The following is a 14674-nucleotide window of genomic DNA, read 5'->3' on the forward strand; positions in this document are numbered from 1 at the left end:
GAAAAAAATAAAGTTTTAGTTTCTATATTTAGCAATTTATACACTAAAAAGGAATAAAATGAAGGGACTAAACATTAGTCCCTAGAAACCAAACACCCTCTAAAATGAAATAAAATCTAGGGACTAAACATTAGTCCCTATAAACCAAACACCCCTAAGTTGGGTCGGGTTTTTTTTCAATGATCAGGTTCACAAACCCGATTCAACAACAGACAGACCCAACGTCGCAACCAGGTACGGAGCCGAGCTCGGCCGGTCGGTCCCATCAAAATCCATCCTCCGCGGCCGCGGAAGCTCGCTCGACTCGACGCCGCGACGCTTCCCACGTTCCAGTTTTCCACGACACGCCCGGGGCTCCTCGGTGCCCTTTCCCCTCGCCCCCTACCGACACCGACCCCGACCCATGGGCGGTGGCGCCGACCGCTCGGCGCCGGTGCGCGCCGAGGAGTCCGTCTCCGGCGGCGTCGACGTCTGGAGCGACGCCGTCTCCTCCCACGCACCGGACCACCTCCTCGTCATGGTCCACGGCATCCTCGGCAGGTGCGCGCCCCGCCCCGCCGCTTCTCCGCGCTCCAGGGTTGGTCATTGGGTCGTCTCCCGGTTCGCAGTAGATCGTGACGAATTTGTGCCCAATGCGGACTGGCGGGGGGACTCTTGCCGACGCCGTCTGTTGAGACCTTGAGGGGGCACCTCATGACTGTACTTCATACCTGGGCATTGCTTCTGTAATTTTGGTGTGCTTCCGCTTGCTGCTGAAATCTACCAGATGGTGCATTTCGGTGGGATTTGTTCTACGGATAGATTGCATTTGAGAGTAACACCGTCGTTGGGTCCTTGTTGTACTCACTAAGTCACATGTTCTGTCTCCGGAATCGATTAGCCACTCTTATAGTCCTGTCTCCTGTGGACATCCAACGAACAATCTGATGCAAAGAGCCAGTAAGTTTATTCAAGGTAGACTAGGCACTGGGTCAAGACTGCAAATGGGGCCAAATGTGATCACGTGGTCTGCAATTTGGCTCAACCATTTGTACTTCATGTTCACATGCTGCTTTTGTAGCAAAAACTCCACTGTACGATGAATAAAAGACCGCTTCAAAAAGAAAATGAATAGAAGCCTAATTTCCAGCTGCTCTAAACTTCTGAAGTTAATCATGCCTTATTCGAAATTCTACCATGAAGTATATATGCAAGGAGCGAGTAGGGAATTATGGTTTGCGAAGTAGGGAATTATGGTTTGCGATTGGGTACAACCAAGCATATGCAAGGCTGCAAGCTGTTTCAGTGATGTTATCTGCCTGTCCACTGTTGCTGACAGACTGATCTTTTTGTTTACAATAATCTGGTTTTTACATGCAGTGGACGTGTTTCTAATTACGTTTGTCTGAACTTATGGCCTGTTCCCCTTATGTGTGTGTGTGTGTGTGTGTGTGTGTGTGTGTGTGTGTGTGTGTGTATATATATATATATATACTATGTTATTCACTTTGTTCTTTTTTTGTTCGAACAGTACTGCTGATTGGCAATATGGAGCTAATGAATTTGTAAAGCAACTCCCTGACCATGTAATCGTGCACTGTAAGTTGTGCCACTTTGTACTGTCCATTACCATGTTATTTTCTTTTACATTTTTCTTTGCTTCATTTTCTTATTTCTATGAAATATGTTCTTTGTTTTATTTGGAAACCGATTTCACTGTAAAAATAGCAAATAAAATAATGTTGCGCTGTGCAGATGAAAGAATTGTTTCTAGCTTTGCTACCTTATACTAAAACTTATTGGCGAATTAGAGTAACAAAAGTGTCAACCTTTGGGCACTAGTGTTCATTTTCAAATAAATATAATCGATCCACCAATAAAAATGGTTTGTCTTTCTTGACCGGCAGCACTGTCACAACTCACAAGTATACATTGCAGTTCTTTTAGCTTTATTACATTCTGACCTGTGGGAGTGTGGGCAGTGTTTTATTGAGTAGCACCCAGAATGGTGTGATGTTATGTTTGTTGGGTCAGATACGCATGCAGCATCCTTGCAACTGGATGCAGTCTTGGTTTGGAGCCCTTTCTTTTCTCTCATAAAGCAAATCCATTTGTTGAGAAAAGAGGTATATGATTGGAGATGTAGTTGACTGTTACTGAATTTTACTACTCTGAGCTTATATATTGTTTCAACTCATTATACTAACTACTCCCTCCGTACTTTTTTATTTGTCGCGGTTTAGTTCAAAAATGAACTAGCGGACGACAAATATTCGAGAACGGAGGTAGTATTATTTTCTACATCTTCTCCCTCTACTCATTGATGCTCTCAATTCTGAATAGTTCATTCATCTGCAAACTTTGAGTTCTGCTATATAATTACCATAGTGTAATGCAAGTCTCCCTTCTTGAATTTTGTAATTTGAAGTGAATAGCCTGTTTATCTAGCCTGTAGTATACAGACTTATTTGATGCATTTTTCCAGGCAGTGAAAAAAATGCATCAATGTTGACTCTAGATGGAGTTGACGTCATGGGGGAACGCTTAGCAAATGAGGTAAGTAATGCAGACAGCTAATTCAAGAACTAGCTGTTGCTCCATAGTAATTTGTAATAAAATTTTATTCTTTATCAAACTGTTCTCTGGCACAGTTCCTATTGTCTGAACAATCAGTCTAGATGCTAACTTGCATTCTCCTCTTACTCAGGTGCTTGATGTAATTAGTCGAAGGCCAGAAATCACCAAAATTTCTTTCCTTGCACACTCCGTTGGAGGATTAGCAGCAAGATATGCAATTGCAAGACTTTATAGACATCCAGACAGCGTGTCTGATGGAAATACTAAAGGAACCATCTGTGGCTTGGAAGGAATAAACTTTATTACTGTAGCAACGCCTCACCTTGGTTCACGAGGGAACAAGCAGGTTCAACTTTTGACTGCCTCTTTTCAGTGATCTGTCTGGGTAATTTGTCTGTTCACCATAAAGATGATGCATGAAAAAAGGTGATATTATATCCATCTGTTGGAACAACTGTAAAACCATTTGCTCATGTCCTCTATAATATCTTTTGAAAGAACTAAAGAATAATTTGCTCATGAGTCATGTCCTTAATGTTTCTCATTTCCTGTAAAGAAAAGTCGGATGTTTCTATTGATGGTTAATCCATCTAGGGTTCGACTACATGGTAGAACATAATAACATATGGAGCAATACTTAGTGCTAACTTCGTTTTCACTGATTTCAATGCATCTGAAGTGCATGAAAGGGTCATGCAGAGGTGCTAAAACACCTCTGAACCCTTTTGATGAAGAGAAAAACAACACCGGTGCCATTTACTGAAAAAATTACAAATTTGTTGTGAGACTTTTTTTTATTCTTATCTTTACAACCACTAGAAACTACTCCCTCGATTCCAAATCCTAAGCTGTCTCTTGAGGTTGTATAGTGGTGTGATCGAGATTGTTGTCTTTATGTTTCTGGTGCAAATATAATGATTTATGTTGCAGGTTTGTTGTATTTATTATGTTCTTAATGCAATGATGCTCAGCTCTCCTGTGCATTTATTTAAGGGAAAAAACTTCCAGTTCTGATGTAGTTTATATGCCATATTCACTGAGCCATTGGCATAAGTCACTTGCACTCTTTATTTGATATTAACTTTCTTCATTTACAAACTAGGTTCCACTCCTGTTTGGATCTGTTGCAATGGAAAAGGTTGCTTGCCACATCGTTCATTGGATATTTAGGAGAACCGGTAGACATCTCTTTCTAACTGACGATGATGAAGGGCTGCCTCCACTGCTGCAGCGGATGGTTGAAGATCATGACGATCTCTACTTTATGTAAGTTTTATCTCGCTCTTGGCTTATTTTGCATTCATGATCTGTTTCAGTTTGCCTTGTATTTTTTTCCTTTTCTGTTTTTGTTGGTGGCCAATGTTGGGTTTCAACTCGAGCCTACTCCAACTTCCTTGACTAAAAGACACTTCTGTTTTTGTTTTGGTTCTGCCATACTATACTAACGATCTGCACCTGTTGTAGATCTGCTTTGCGAGCATTCAGAAGGAGAGTGGTGTACGCAAACGCAGACTGTGATCGTATCCTTATTATTAGCGCTGTTGGCAATTTTCTTTATGGTGTTCATGTTGTTTGTTTTATTGTTGTTGTATACTTTTGGCTATGCACTTCTTTAATGGACAAACCAGACATTGTTGGCTGGAGAACATCATCTATTAGAAGAAACAATGAGCTTCCTGAGGTATTTTTTATTGACTTCCTAATTATGTTAAGTATCTAGGAAGGACTATGTGTTTTCTTTGTATCACCATTCTCATATATGAGGCCTTCTTTTGCTTCTTTTGATCTGCAGTTGCCAGTATCGTCATCTGACAAGTACCCCCACATTGTACATGAGGAGCATTCAGAAGAAACCGATGATGATAAGTGGCAAGATTGCATGGCAGAATGTGATATGGACGTTCTGGAAGGTAAGTTTATAGAGTTGCATACAAAATGAGGTAGGATTAGGATCTGATGGGTTGATAGGATTAGGGTAATGATGCTACGAAGATTATACGGATGAGACACCGGAGGGCGGGGCTGCGTGCGGCGCCAATGTGCCGTCGCTGCTTGCGAGGGGCGAGAGACAGAAAAGGTGTGGTGCGCCCAGCTCCTAGGCGAAGCGGGCAACTAAGATTGATGCTGCTTGATTTCAAATAGAGACGTACAGAGTTGTTTTATAGTCCCTCCTCTCCTCTTATCTAACTAACCCTTATATGGACTTATCTAATGCTAGTAACCGACTCCTATGATCCTATCTAATAGCATCTAATAGCTATCTCCTTATCTAATGATAACTTGGTCCTTAAGCCTGTTGATCCTAATCACGGCGTCTCTGGTAGTGGATGCTGGTCATAACAGAATGCTTTTTTGCTATATTTCAAGAAGCTTCATTGGTTTTCTCCTTTTGTTGTGCCTGTTACAATTAATTGATGCTTCAGTGCTGTGTGGAAAAGGTGGTCCTTTTCCTTATTCTTTTTAGATTGTGTCCTTATTATTATACATTTCCTTTTTATTTTTCTTTTCCTTTTTTAAAAAAATGTTGTCTTTATTATGAAACTGAGTAAATAAGCTTACTCCTTCCGGGTTCAAATTATAAGTCGATTTGGACAAGGTTTGAATCAAACTTATAAAACTTTGGCTACAAATAGCCGTTTTGTTATTTAGTTTTGAAACCTAATAGTCATATTCACCGATTTATCTTAAAAAGTACTTTTTATATAAAAGTATAGATGTATTAAGAGTTTATTTGTGTTTTAACACAAAAACATTGGTCAAAGCTATGTTTTGAAGGCGGCCGTGTTGTTGTCCTAAATGACTTATAGTTTGGACCTAGTGGGAGTACCAGTTTAGTCTTCAAAACAATGAGGCAGCAAGCGACCGTGTTACTAAATTTGTACTGGCTTTGTCATTTTGGTCTTGCCGCTGAAGCATACCATCTATCAGTGCCTCCATTGAGACAATGATGCGGCACGTAAAGGCCAAAAATTCAGCGTACCATCTATCAGTGCCTCCATTGAGACAATGATGCGGCACGTAAAGGCCAAAAAGTGCTGTTCTGAATCTAAGGCTAGGACCCTGAATGTTGGTCGTAACTAATTAGCAAAGCAGTTGCGTGGTTTCAAAATTTAAAAAAAATGAGTAGGTTTGTGACCCAAGTTCAGTAGCTGTATGCATGACTCTTACTATCTCCTCATTGTATGTACCATCCTGTAGAGAAGATGGTGACGGGGCTTGGAAAGGTGTCGTGGGAGAAGGTGGACGTGAGCTTCCACAGCAGCATGACGAGCTTCGCGGCGCATAGCATCATTCAGGTTTGTAGAGCCCCGCTGGGCGCCTGCCATTGTTATATTGTGACGCAAACGCAACGCTAGTTATTATTGTTTTCTTTTGTTCTGGCACGGACAGGTGAAGTACGCGTTCATGAACGAGGGAGCGGATGTGATACAGCACATCATAGACCACTTCCAGCTCTAGAGAATTTTATTCCTCTTCCCCGGTGCGGTGGCCAAAAAAAATGCATGGAACCGCACGAGGAGAGCATGCATACACGGATGGAGAGCCATGGAGGTGCAGTGCAGCAGAGTGTGTGCAGAGGCTGCTAGCTAAAGCTTGTTGGGCGGGCGGGCTGGCTGGCTGACTTGACTGGCTGGCTGCGCTGTGTAACAGTGCGTTGTCTATGTTTTTGTTTGTGCTACGTACACAATTAAAGATGATGAGAAAAAAAAAATCGTTGATGCCCCCATTGTCTCTTGCCAAACATACACCCGCACCCTCACTCTGCCGCGGATCGAATTGTACGTACGAACGCGGAGCATTGGTCGTCGTCGCCGGCAGCAGCAGCTTTCGTGGAACAGGACAAGGATAATCTCTCCGTTTACCTGTCTACCAAACCAATATTCAATGGACAAACACACCGCTGCTGGTACAGTGGTACTTCTCTTGTCTACCTGTAGGAAGTACTAAGACTATCCCAGCAAACGTATATCTCACTATTTCAAGTTCTACTATGTAGACAGTGCATAATAGTACTTTGAACTAAGGAAACTACAGCAGTCGATATTTAGCTATACGAACGAACGCATGGGTAGTGTGGAGTTAAATTTAAGGTAAATTTAAGATAAATCTATCAATATTTGTGTTTCAAAACTGACACGGGCTTAACGGAATAGTGTCACATTTGTGTTTGCTAGTGCATAAGATTTTAGTTCATTTGATGCAAGGATGGCTTACACAAAAGGCAACATGAAGATCGAGCGATCAAACAGCTCAAGAAAAGACTAAGCTCATTTTTCTTGGTCAACGGGTTGTGTTCCTCAGTGTTGTTCATTTCAATGGAAAGGGGTCAAGTCAAGAGCTGCATTTACAAGAAAGCATAGCAAGACACCAGAATTATCCTCTACTCTTAGGAACATACCAGTCCCTCTTCGTCTGATCATAAGCAAGCGAGGAACAGCTGCCATTGCGGTAATCCCACGAGAGCACCTTCTTCATCAGGCCTCGCAGCCTTTCGGCACCAGGTCCAGGCTCGAAAACAGAGTCTTCACCCCTAGACAGGCATGGATCAGCTCCTCCTTCAGAGCTCCCGTCACACCATGCTCCAGGGGTGAACCAGCCCTCCGAGCGGTGCAAGAGCTCGCGGTCTATCTTGTCCAGGACCTTGTCGTCCTTGGGAAACTTACGCGCAAATGGCGCGCCGCTCTTGACCATCCTGTTGAAGTCCTTCATGGAGAGGATCAACGGATGCTGCTTTGGAGGGTAGTCCCAGGCGATGTAATGAAGGTCGTGGCCAACTGCCGTGCCCCGAAAATCATCAGAATTGCATATGACAGTTTGGAAGTAGCCTTCTGGTGAGGAGATGAAGTTGACATAGTACATCAGAAGGTTCCGTGGGAGATTATCCCAGCCCCATATACAGTACTCAAGGAAGGACTTCGTAAGCATTATCCAAGCAGAACCTGCCGATCAAAAATAGGAAGGACATGATTATAGCACAGATTTAGAGTCACCAAACATAGTGACATTCTATAGTACTACCAAGATGCATAAATCATTCCACCTTACAGAAATAGCTTTTTATTTCTTTTCTATACCGCTATTAATTCATTTCAACATGTGCTGAAACAAAGAAACACACGAGCCCTAGGCACGGTCAATCAGAAGATTTAATCATTTAAAAAAAACCAGCAAAATATCCAAACACTACGGCTCGGTCCAAATATCTTGACCACAAACCTCCTGACAGACAATTCAATGCAGCAGCGACTATTGTTTTTGGCTCTCTTTTTTAGCTAGAAAATGCCAAGCCTCTGAGCATATCGCAACAAGAGTTTATAACTACTGTAGACATAGGAGGACATGAGGACACTGTGGGGCATAAAACTGCCATAAGAACAGCAAGAGTTCACAGTGAAGGAAAAAAACTGACTAGGAACTAAAAAACTAAAAATTTGCATTCACAATTATTAGTTCAAGACGAATTAAGAAATTCCAGCTCTATCATGGCCAGGCAGCAATACTCTGCTAGCTTAAGAGGTGACTGGGATCTGTTCCCCTAATTTTGTGGTGCCTGGTTGTAAAGCAGCAAGGTTGAAGGTTAAGCTATTAGATAAAGTATTACGCAAAATTGTTAGTAAGTAATTACTACATGCCAATATTCGTGCAAACTGCCGCATCAATGTATTGCCATTTTGTGGCTATAATAGTTTCAAGAGCCTATGTGCTGAATATTGAATTCAGAATCAGGCCTACCAGTATATAATTTGAAAGATGTTGGCAATTCTCTCCGCTCAGTAGTCATAGTAAGATCAAATTTCTTGGACAGATAGAGCCCTGGGTCCAGAACAATTGGTTTTGCCCTTATATTACTGTGATTGGGGGAAAAGTGTCAGAAAGTAAGGGCACAAAAGTAGAGATCATTTTGTACAAAGTTAACAAATTGACAGATTAGTAAGGGTACTTACACTTTCCATCCAGATAACCGAAAGTGCTCTATAAAATTAAGATTTCTTGGCAAAGAAGAGAAGACATGAAGTATGTCTGCACAAAAAACAAGCATTTGACCATACAACTACAGTAACTTCAATAGCTATGTAATAACATGTTGCTGCTCTGCGTATGAAGATTTAAGCTCCACTGTAGGGGCATAACCTCGAACGAATCATGACTGCAGATTCTAGTGATGTCTTTCCATATGAATAGATGTCTGAAGATCATACAAAATTAACATGTGTGCCTATACAATTTGAGGCCCATGTTACTTGACTGACGTTATGAAAATTAACTTATAATTTTGAAACTGGACATTTCCCATCACCCTTAACTCTGCTAAAATATTCATTCTTAGCTGAACCATGTGTTTCCAAAGATGGCAACCTTACAAAACAAGAAGTAGACAGGTTAGGTTCACAACAGTGAAGCAATGTATTCTGCTCATTTACACCTAGCAGGAATTCATATGCAAAAATAATGCAAAATAAATCTGATGCAAACTAGTGCAGAGAAAGGGGATGTAATCTATGAACTATGGTGCCTATGTTACTCTTGAACTCCTCTAAAACTTGTTAATGCTGTCATAAGTTATGTTATCAATCAGACCGCAGAAACAAATCATTGTCCTCTCCAAAAGAATTAAGGGGGGAAATGGTGACTCAGGCACACTGACCATCTTGTGTCATGAGCGGATAATCTGACGCACTGAGATTGATGAACCAGTCCCACTGGAGCCCCTCCTTGAGGAGAATGGCGACGGCGTGGAGCGTGCAGGCGACCATGGTCGGCCCCTTGTAGGTGACAAGGTTGCCCTTGGCGATGACACGCACATTCCCGACCTGGCTGAACATGGGATCACCCTTGACATACATTGCCAGGTCGATCCGTTCCCGCGGCGGCGCCTCCAGGTCGAGGTGCAGGATGTACTGGTTGCGCGGGTGGTAGATGGCCTGCAGAGTCCGCCGCATCCGCAGGCCGTCCCCCTTGGTGCCCTCGAGGAGGTACGCGATCCGCGGCGGCTCGGCATCGGAGTCGTCAGAGTTGACGGCGGCGTCGTCGGGGTTCTCGTCATCGCTGTCGCTGGCGGCGTTACCTTCCAGCAGCCGGTTCTTGATTCCCGCCTCGACGGAGGGGGCGCCGTCGCCGCCTGTCGACGAGCCGCCGTCGTCCCAGTCGGCGAGGGAGACCACGTCGAACAAGACCGCGTCGCTGCCGCCGCCCGGGTACGGCGGCGAGAAGAGGCCGCACGCGGCGGCGAGTAGGAGCGTGGCCGTGACGAGCATGGTGGCGAGGAAAGGGAGCAGCCAGCGGCGGTCACCGAACGGACGCGCGGGGCCCGAGCCGAGCCCCAGATTCTTCCTCATTTGCCCGTCATGCGCGCGCGCGTCTTCCTTCTTCTTTAGCGCAACTGAATCTCAGGATGTCCGACCTTACGGAGCACACCGGCTTTTCTCCGGTGATATAGAATCTCGCGAGCGCACCAAATTGGTGGCGGGGACGAAACGGATCTGGAACTCAGATGAGCTCTGGAGAGCAAGATCCTCAAGCGAAGCCTCGGAATTTCAAGAGGGATTTTGCTCGCCAGGGGAGTGAGGACAGCGGATGAGGCCTCCTAAACAATCCGAGCTCTCGTTCGCGACGAGCGAGTGGCCCGGCGAGGCGCGCAGGCCACCGTTGTTCCGCACGGGCAGCGAGCAGGCGCCGCGTCGGCGGCGAGCACGTACGCGCGACGAGGACAAGGCCCAGCCCCGGCGTAGAGCAACGAGGGAGAGCTCGTGAGGCCGCCGGGCACGGCCGGCCAACTTCAGCACGGCTCCGCTCCTCCCCAGTGAAGCACTTCGCGCGCGGCGGCGCTGATCTCTTCTCGGTAGGCGGTGGCAGGTGAACTGAAGCTCTCACAGTGTGAGCTGCAGCCAGCAGGTTGCGGTTGCAAATCGTCTACTCACACAAGCTGATGGGCTGGACTGAATGTCATAAGGGCCCAACTGAAAATCTCGAGTTATTGTAGTTGGGATCGACCATAAGTCATATGGGCCGGTCCACGAAACTAGAACAGCCTTTTTGGTTCAGAACTTCAGATCGTTTTCATTCGCAGATTCGCTTTTGGATCAAATCCATATTGATTATCTCCAGTATAACGGTCATCATTCGTGAACTTTTTAAATTTTACTCCCATCAAGTCGCATGCATACCTTGTAGTAGCATTGATGAAAACCGGGAAATATGAAATGACATGTAGATGGAAAATTAAACTTAACTTAGATCCTTTTGTTGTGGTATTTTCATTGCCGTTGCCGTGAGCTCGTGACAGGCAAAGTCAACAGGCCCCGATGCACACACTGCCAGTGGGCCCTTAGGCTGTCCGCAGTCGCATTTCGGAAGGCAACTCTAAAGCTATAAAATAATCGTATAGGGTAAAAATATGCTGCAGTGGTGTACTGGAAAGCTAACTCTAAATTTGCATGTAACTTCGAGAACCCTAAATACAGCGTACGCTTCCATCCAACTCGAAAATCTCTCTCCTCGCATGGGTGGCCTGTCCGTAGCAGCATGGCCAAGGTGGGACCGCGGAAGGCAGTTGGGTACTTGGGTGTGGATAGAAAAGTGATGGAAATAAATAATAAAATATGTAGTAGTTGGTATAGGGTAGATATATAGAGTAATTGTGACCGCGGAGAATTGTTGGATAGAGTAAAAAACCTCGCTGACCAGGATGGAATATTCCTTTTAGGGTAGAGAAGGCTATCCGCACTCATACTACCCTATTTCTCTACCCTAAAAGGAATATTCCATCCTGGTCAGCGAGGTTTTTTACTCTATCCAACAATTCTCCGCGGTCACAATTACTCTATATATCTACCCTATACCAACTACCATATATTATATTATATTTTTTTCTCCACTTTTCTATACCGTCAGCATGCATGTGGGCCCGCCTCCACCACCTCCGCGTGCATGCATGTGCATGCAGCCGTGCACAGCATGCGTCTACCATCCAATACGCGCACGAGAAAGTTTCGAGTAGGACTCTGTAAATAGCGTTCCTCCGGTCCGCTCTAAATTTACAGTCGCCTTTAGAGTCCTTCACTGCAACATTCTTTTACTTTATATCTAACGCTATCCTCATAGCGTATTCCTCAGGGCATGTACAACCTAGATACAGCTGCACGGTACTCCAAGTATAAGACACAGCTAAAACACAACATAATACAGTGGTCATGTCTAAAACATGTGTCTTACCATATTCATTGTACCAATCAGAACATTCAATAAATTAAAGTGACCAATCAGATAGTCTCCTGTCTCGAATATAGAGCTAAGACACTGTGTCTTCGTCAAGATACATGTCTTGAGATTTTTTACATTCACCCCCCCTAGACACACTCTAAGACACAACTTAAGACACCCATTGTACATGCCCTCACAGCTTCCCACTGCGGAGCCTTATAAGAGCACCTCCAATAGTTCCCATAAAATTTACTCCCTAAATACATGTTTAGCAACTTTGTAAATTACGTTTAGGGAGTAAAACAAACTTGACCTCCAATAGATCCTGAAATATAGGGAGGCTTATCTCATTTGAATCTAGGTGGGCCCACATTGCAATTTAATCCTGCCATCAAAACCCTCGCAAGCAACAGAAACACCCCAATCTGTTCGTCCGGCCACCGCTGCGCAGTGCTCGGCCGCCGCCGCGCAGTGCCGCGAACCTGGCCGTACGGACGCCGAGCCTCTCCAGTTTGGACACAAAAAGCAGACATTCTCCTCCATCGAATTGCAATTGCCGGAAGGTACAAAATCTGCCCAAAGTTTGTACGATCTAGTGCATGCAAGTATTATTTAGGCTCTGGTGCATGCAAGCTGATGCACGTATGTTGCTGCCTCATCTAACTTTGGCTACTGTTATATATTGTAGTGTTTTAAAATCAAGTGATGAGTAATAGTAGATCGTTGTCATCTAGATTACTAGATGAATCTTCATCGGATGACGACGAGGATTTCATACTTTGTGCTGCATAAATCCTTCAAAATGTTTCGCAAGTGCATAGAAAGCCAGGAGGCTCTGTTCCAGGTCATGCATATATTTATCGGAATAGAGAAGCCGGACATGCGAGATTGTACCAAGATTACTTGGCTCATAATCCTACTTATGGTCCAAACTTGTTTCGGCGGAGGTAACAATGTGTTTTATTTCTTTTGTTTACTTTATGGCTTATTTATAGTACGAATGTCTTACTCATTTTAATTGCCACAAGTTTAGGATGAATCGAACATTGTTTATTCGAATAATGAATGCTGTTGAAGAACATGATGATTACTTTAAGCAGAAGAGAAATGCAGCTCATCAACAAGGTTTAAGTTGTTTGCAGAAGGTTACTGTGGTATTCCGTATGCTAACTTATGGAGTTGCAGCAGATGCTACAGATGAGTATGTACACATTGGAGAAAGTACTGCACTAGAAAGTCTAAGAAAGTTCGTTAAAGCTATAATAGAAGTTTTTGGAGATGAGTATTTGAGATCACCTAATGAAAATGACATAAATCGATTACTTACACTTGGTGAGGAAAGAGGATTCCCTGGTATGTTGGGTTCACTTGATTGCATGCATTGGAGGTGGAAGAATTGTCCCTCAGCTTTACAAGGTCAGTTTTCAGGCCATCATCATACACCGACTATAATTTTAGAAGCGGTTGCTTCACATGATTTATGGATTTGGCATGCTTTTTTTGGATTGCCGGGTTCTCTCAATGACATCAATGTTCTTCATCGATCCCCCCTCTTCGCAAAGCTATCGAATGGAGAAGGTCCACAAGTGAAGTACAGAATAAATAATCATGAGTATTCAATGGGATATTACCTTCCAGATGGAATATACCCATCTTGGGCAACATTGGTTAAGACCATACCTGAACCATGAGGAAGTAAAAGAGTATATTATGCCAAAGCACAAGAAGCGGCTCGAAAGGACGTTGAACGGGCCTTTGGGTCCTGCAATCTCGTTTTGCCATTGTTCGGGGGCCAGCTCGATTATGGGACGAGGATACACTAAGCAACATAATGATAGCATGTATAATTATGCATAACATGATTATTGAAGATGAAGGAAGGGTGGATCTAGACGAACGTTTTGAAAATGGAGGAGATAATGTGCAACCCTCACATGAGATGACATCAGATTTTGATGAGTTCTTGGAGAATCACAGGAAACTTAGGAACCAAGAAATGCACTATCAACTTCGAGAAGACTTAGTTGAGCACTTGTGGCAGCATCACCCAGATTTATACACTTAGTGTCATTCATATATTCAATTCTATTTGTGTCATTCATATATTCAGTTGACATTCAGATTTTGTTCACCTAAGAAATATAGATTCAGTAATGACAAACAAAGCCTAATAGCAAAGATAATTCTAATAGTGATAGTCGCCTAGAGGGGGGGTGAATAGGGCGAAACTAAAATTTGCAAATATAAACACAACTACAAGCCGGGTTAGCGTTAGAAATATAAACGAGTCCGTGAGAGAGGGTGAAAAACAAATCGCAAGCAAATGAAGAGTGTGACACGCGGATTTGTTTTACCGAGGTTCGGTTCTTGCAAACCTACTCCCCGTTGAGGAGGCCACAAAGGTCGGGTCTCTTTCAACCCTTCCCTCTCTCAAACAATCCCTTGGATCGAGTGAGCTTTCTCTTCTCAATCACTTGGAACACAAAGTTCCCACAAGGACCACCACAAGTTTGGTGTCTCTTGCCTCAATTACAAGTGAGTTTGATCGCAATGAAAGAATCAAGAAAGAAGAAAGCAATCCAAGCGCAAGAGCTCGAAAGAACACAAGCAAATCTCTCTCTACTCACTAGGGCGTTGTGTGGAATTTGGAGAGGATTTGATCTCTTTGGTGTGTCTAGAATTGAATGCTAGAGCTCTTGTAAGTAGTTGGGAAGTGGAAAACTTGGATACAATGAATGGTGGGGTGGTTGGGGTATTTATAGCCCCAACCACCAAACTTGACCGTTGGTGGAGGCTGTCTGTTCGATGGCGCACCGGACAGTCCGGTGCACACCGGACATGTCCGGTGCCCCAGCCACGTCACCAATGCCGTTGGAATCTGACCGTTGGAGTTCTGACTTCTGGGCCCGCCTCGATG

General features: G+C 43.9%; 2 protein-coding genes across 2 annotated transcripts; one reads left to right on the forward strand and one right to left on the reverse strand.

Annotated features, from left to right (window-relative positions):
• Positions 1-253: 253 nt before the first annotated feature.
• LOC100284571 (serine esterase family protein) lies at positions 254-6279 on the forward strand. Its single transcript, NM_001157466.1, is given in 10 exon segments — positions 254-540; positions 1511-1578; positions 2465-2535; positions 2687-2902; positions 3659-3822; positions 4021-4076; positions 4185-4237; positions 4349-4466; positions 5755-5852; positions 5947-6279. Coding segments are annotated over 10 exon segments (1050 nt in total). The 5' UTR covers positions 254-403; the 3' UTR covers positions 6016-6279.
• Positions 6280-6833: 554 nt separating this feature from the next.
• LOC100281210 (xylosyltransferase 2) lies at positions 6834-10438 on the reverse strand. Its single transcript, NM_001154129.2, has 4 exons — positions 9203-10438; positions 8502-8577; positions 8290-8405; positions 6834-7496 (listed from the first exon to the last, which is right to left on the reverse strand). The coding sequence occupies exons 1-4, from the start codon at positions 9891-9893 to the stop codon at positions 6931-6933; spliced, it is 1449 nt and encodes a 482-aa protein (NP_001147601.1). The 5' UTR covers positions 9894-10438; the 3' UTR covers positions 6834-6930.
• Between the last annotated feature and the right edge of the window lie 4236 nt (positions 10439-14674).

This window comes from Zea mays, chromosome 10 (assembly GCF_902167145.1).
Source record: "Zea mays cultivar B73 chromosome 10, Zm-B73-REFERENCE-NAM-5.0, whole genome shotgun sequence".
Taxonomy (NCBI): domain Eukaryota; kingdom Viridiplantae; phylum Streptophyta; class Magnoliopsida; order Poales; family Poaceae; genus Zea; species Zea mays.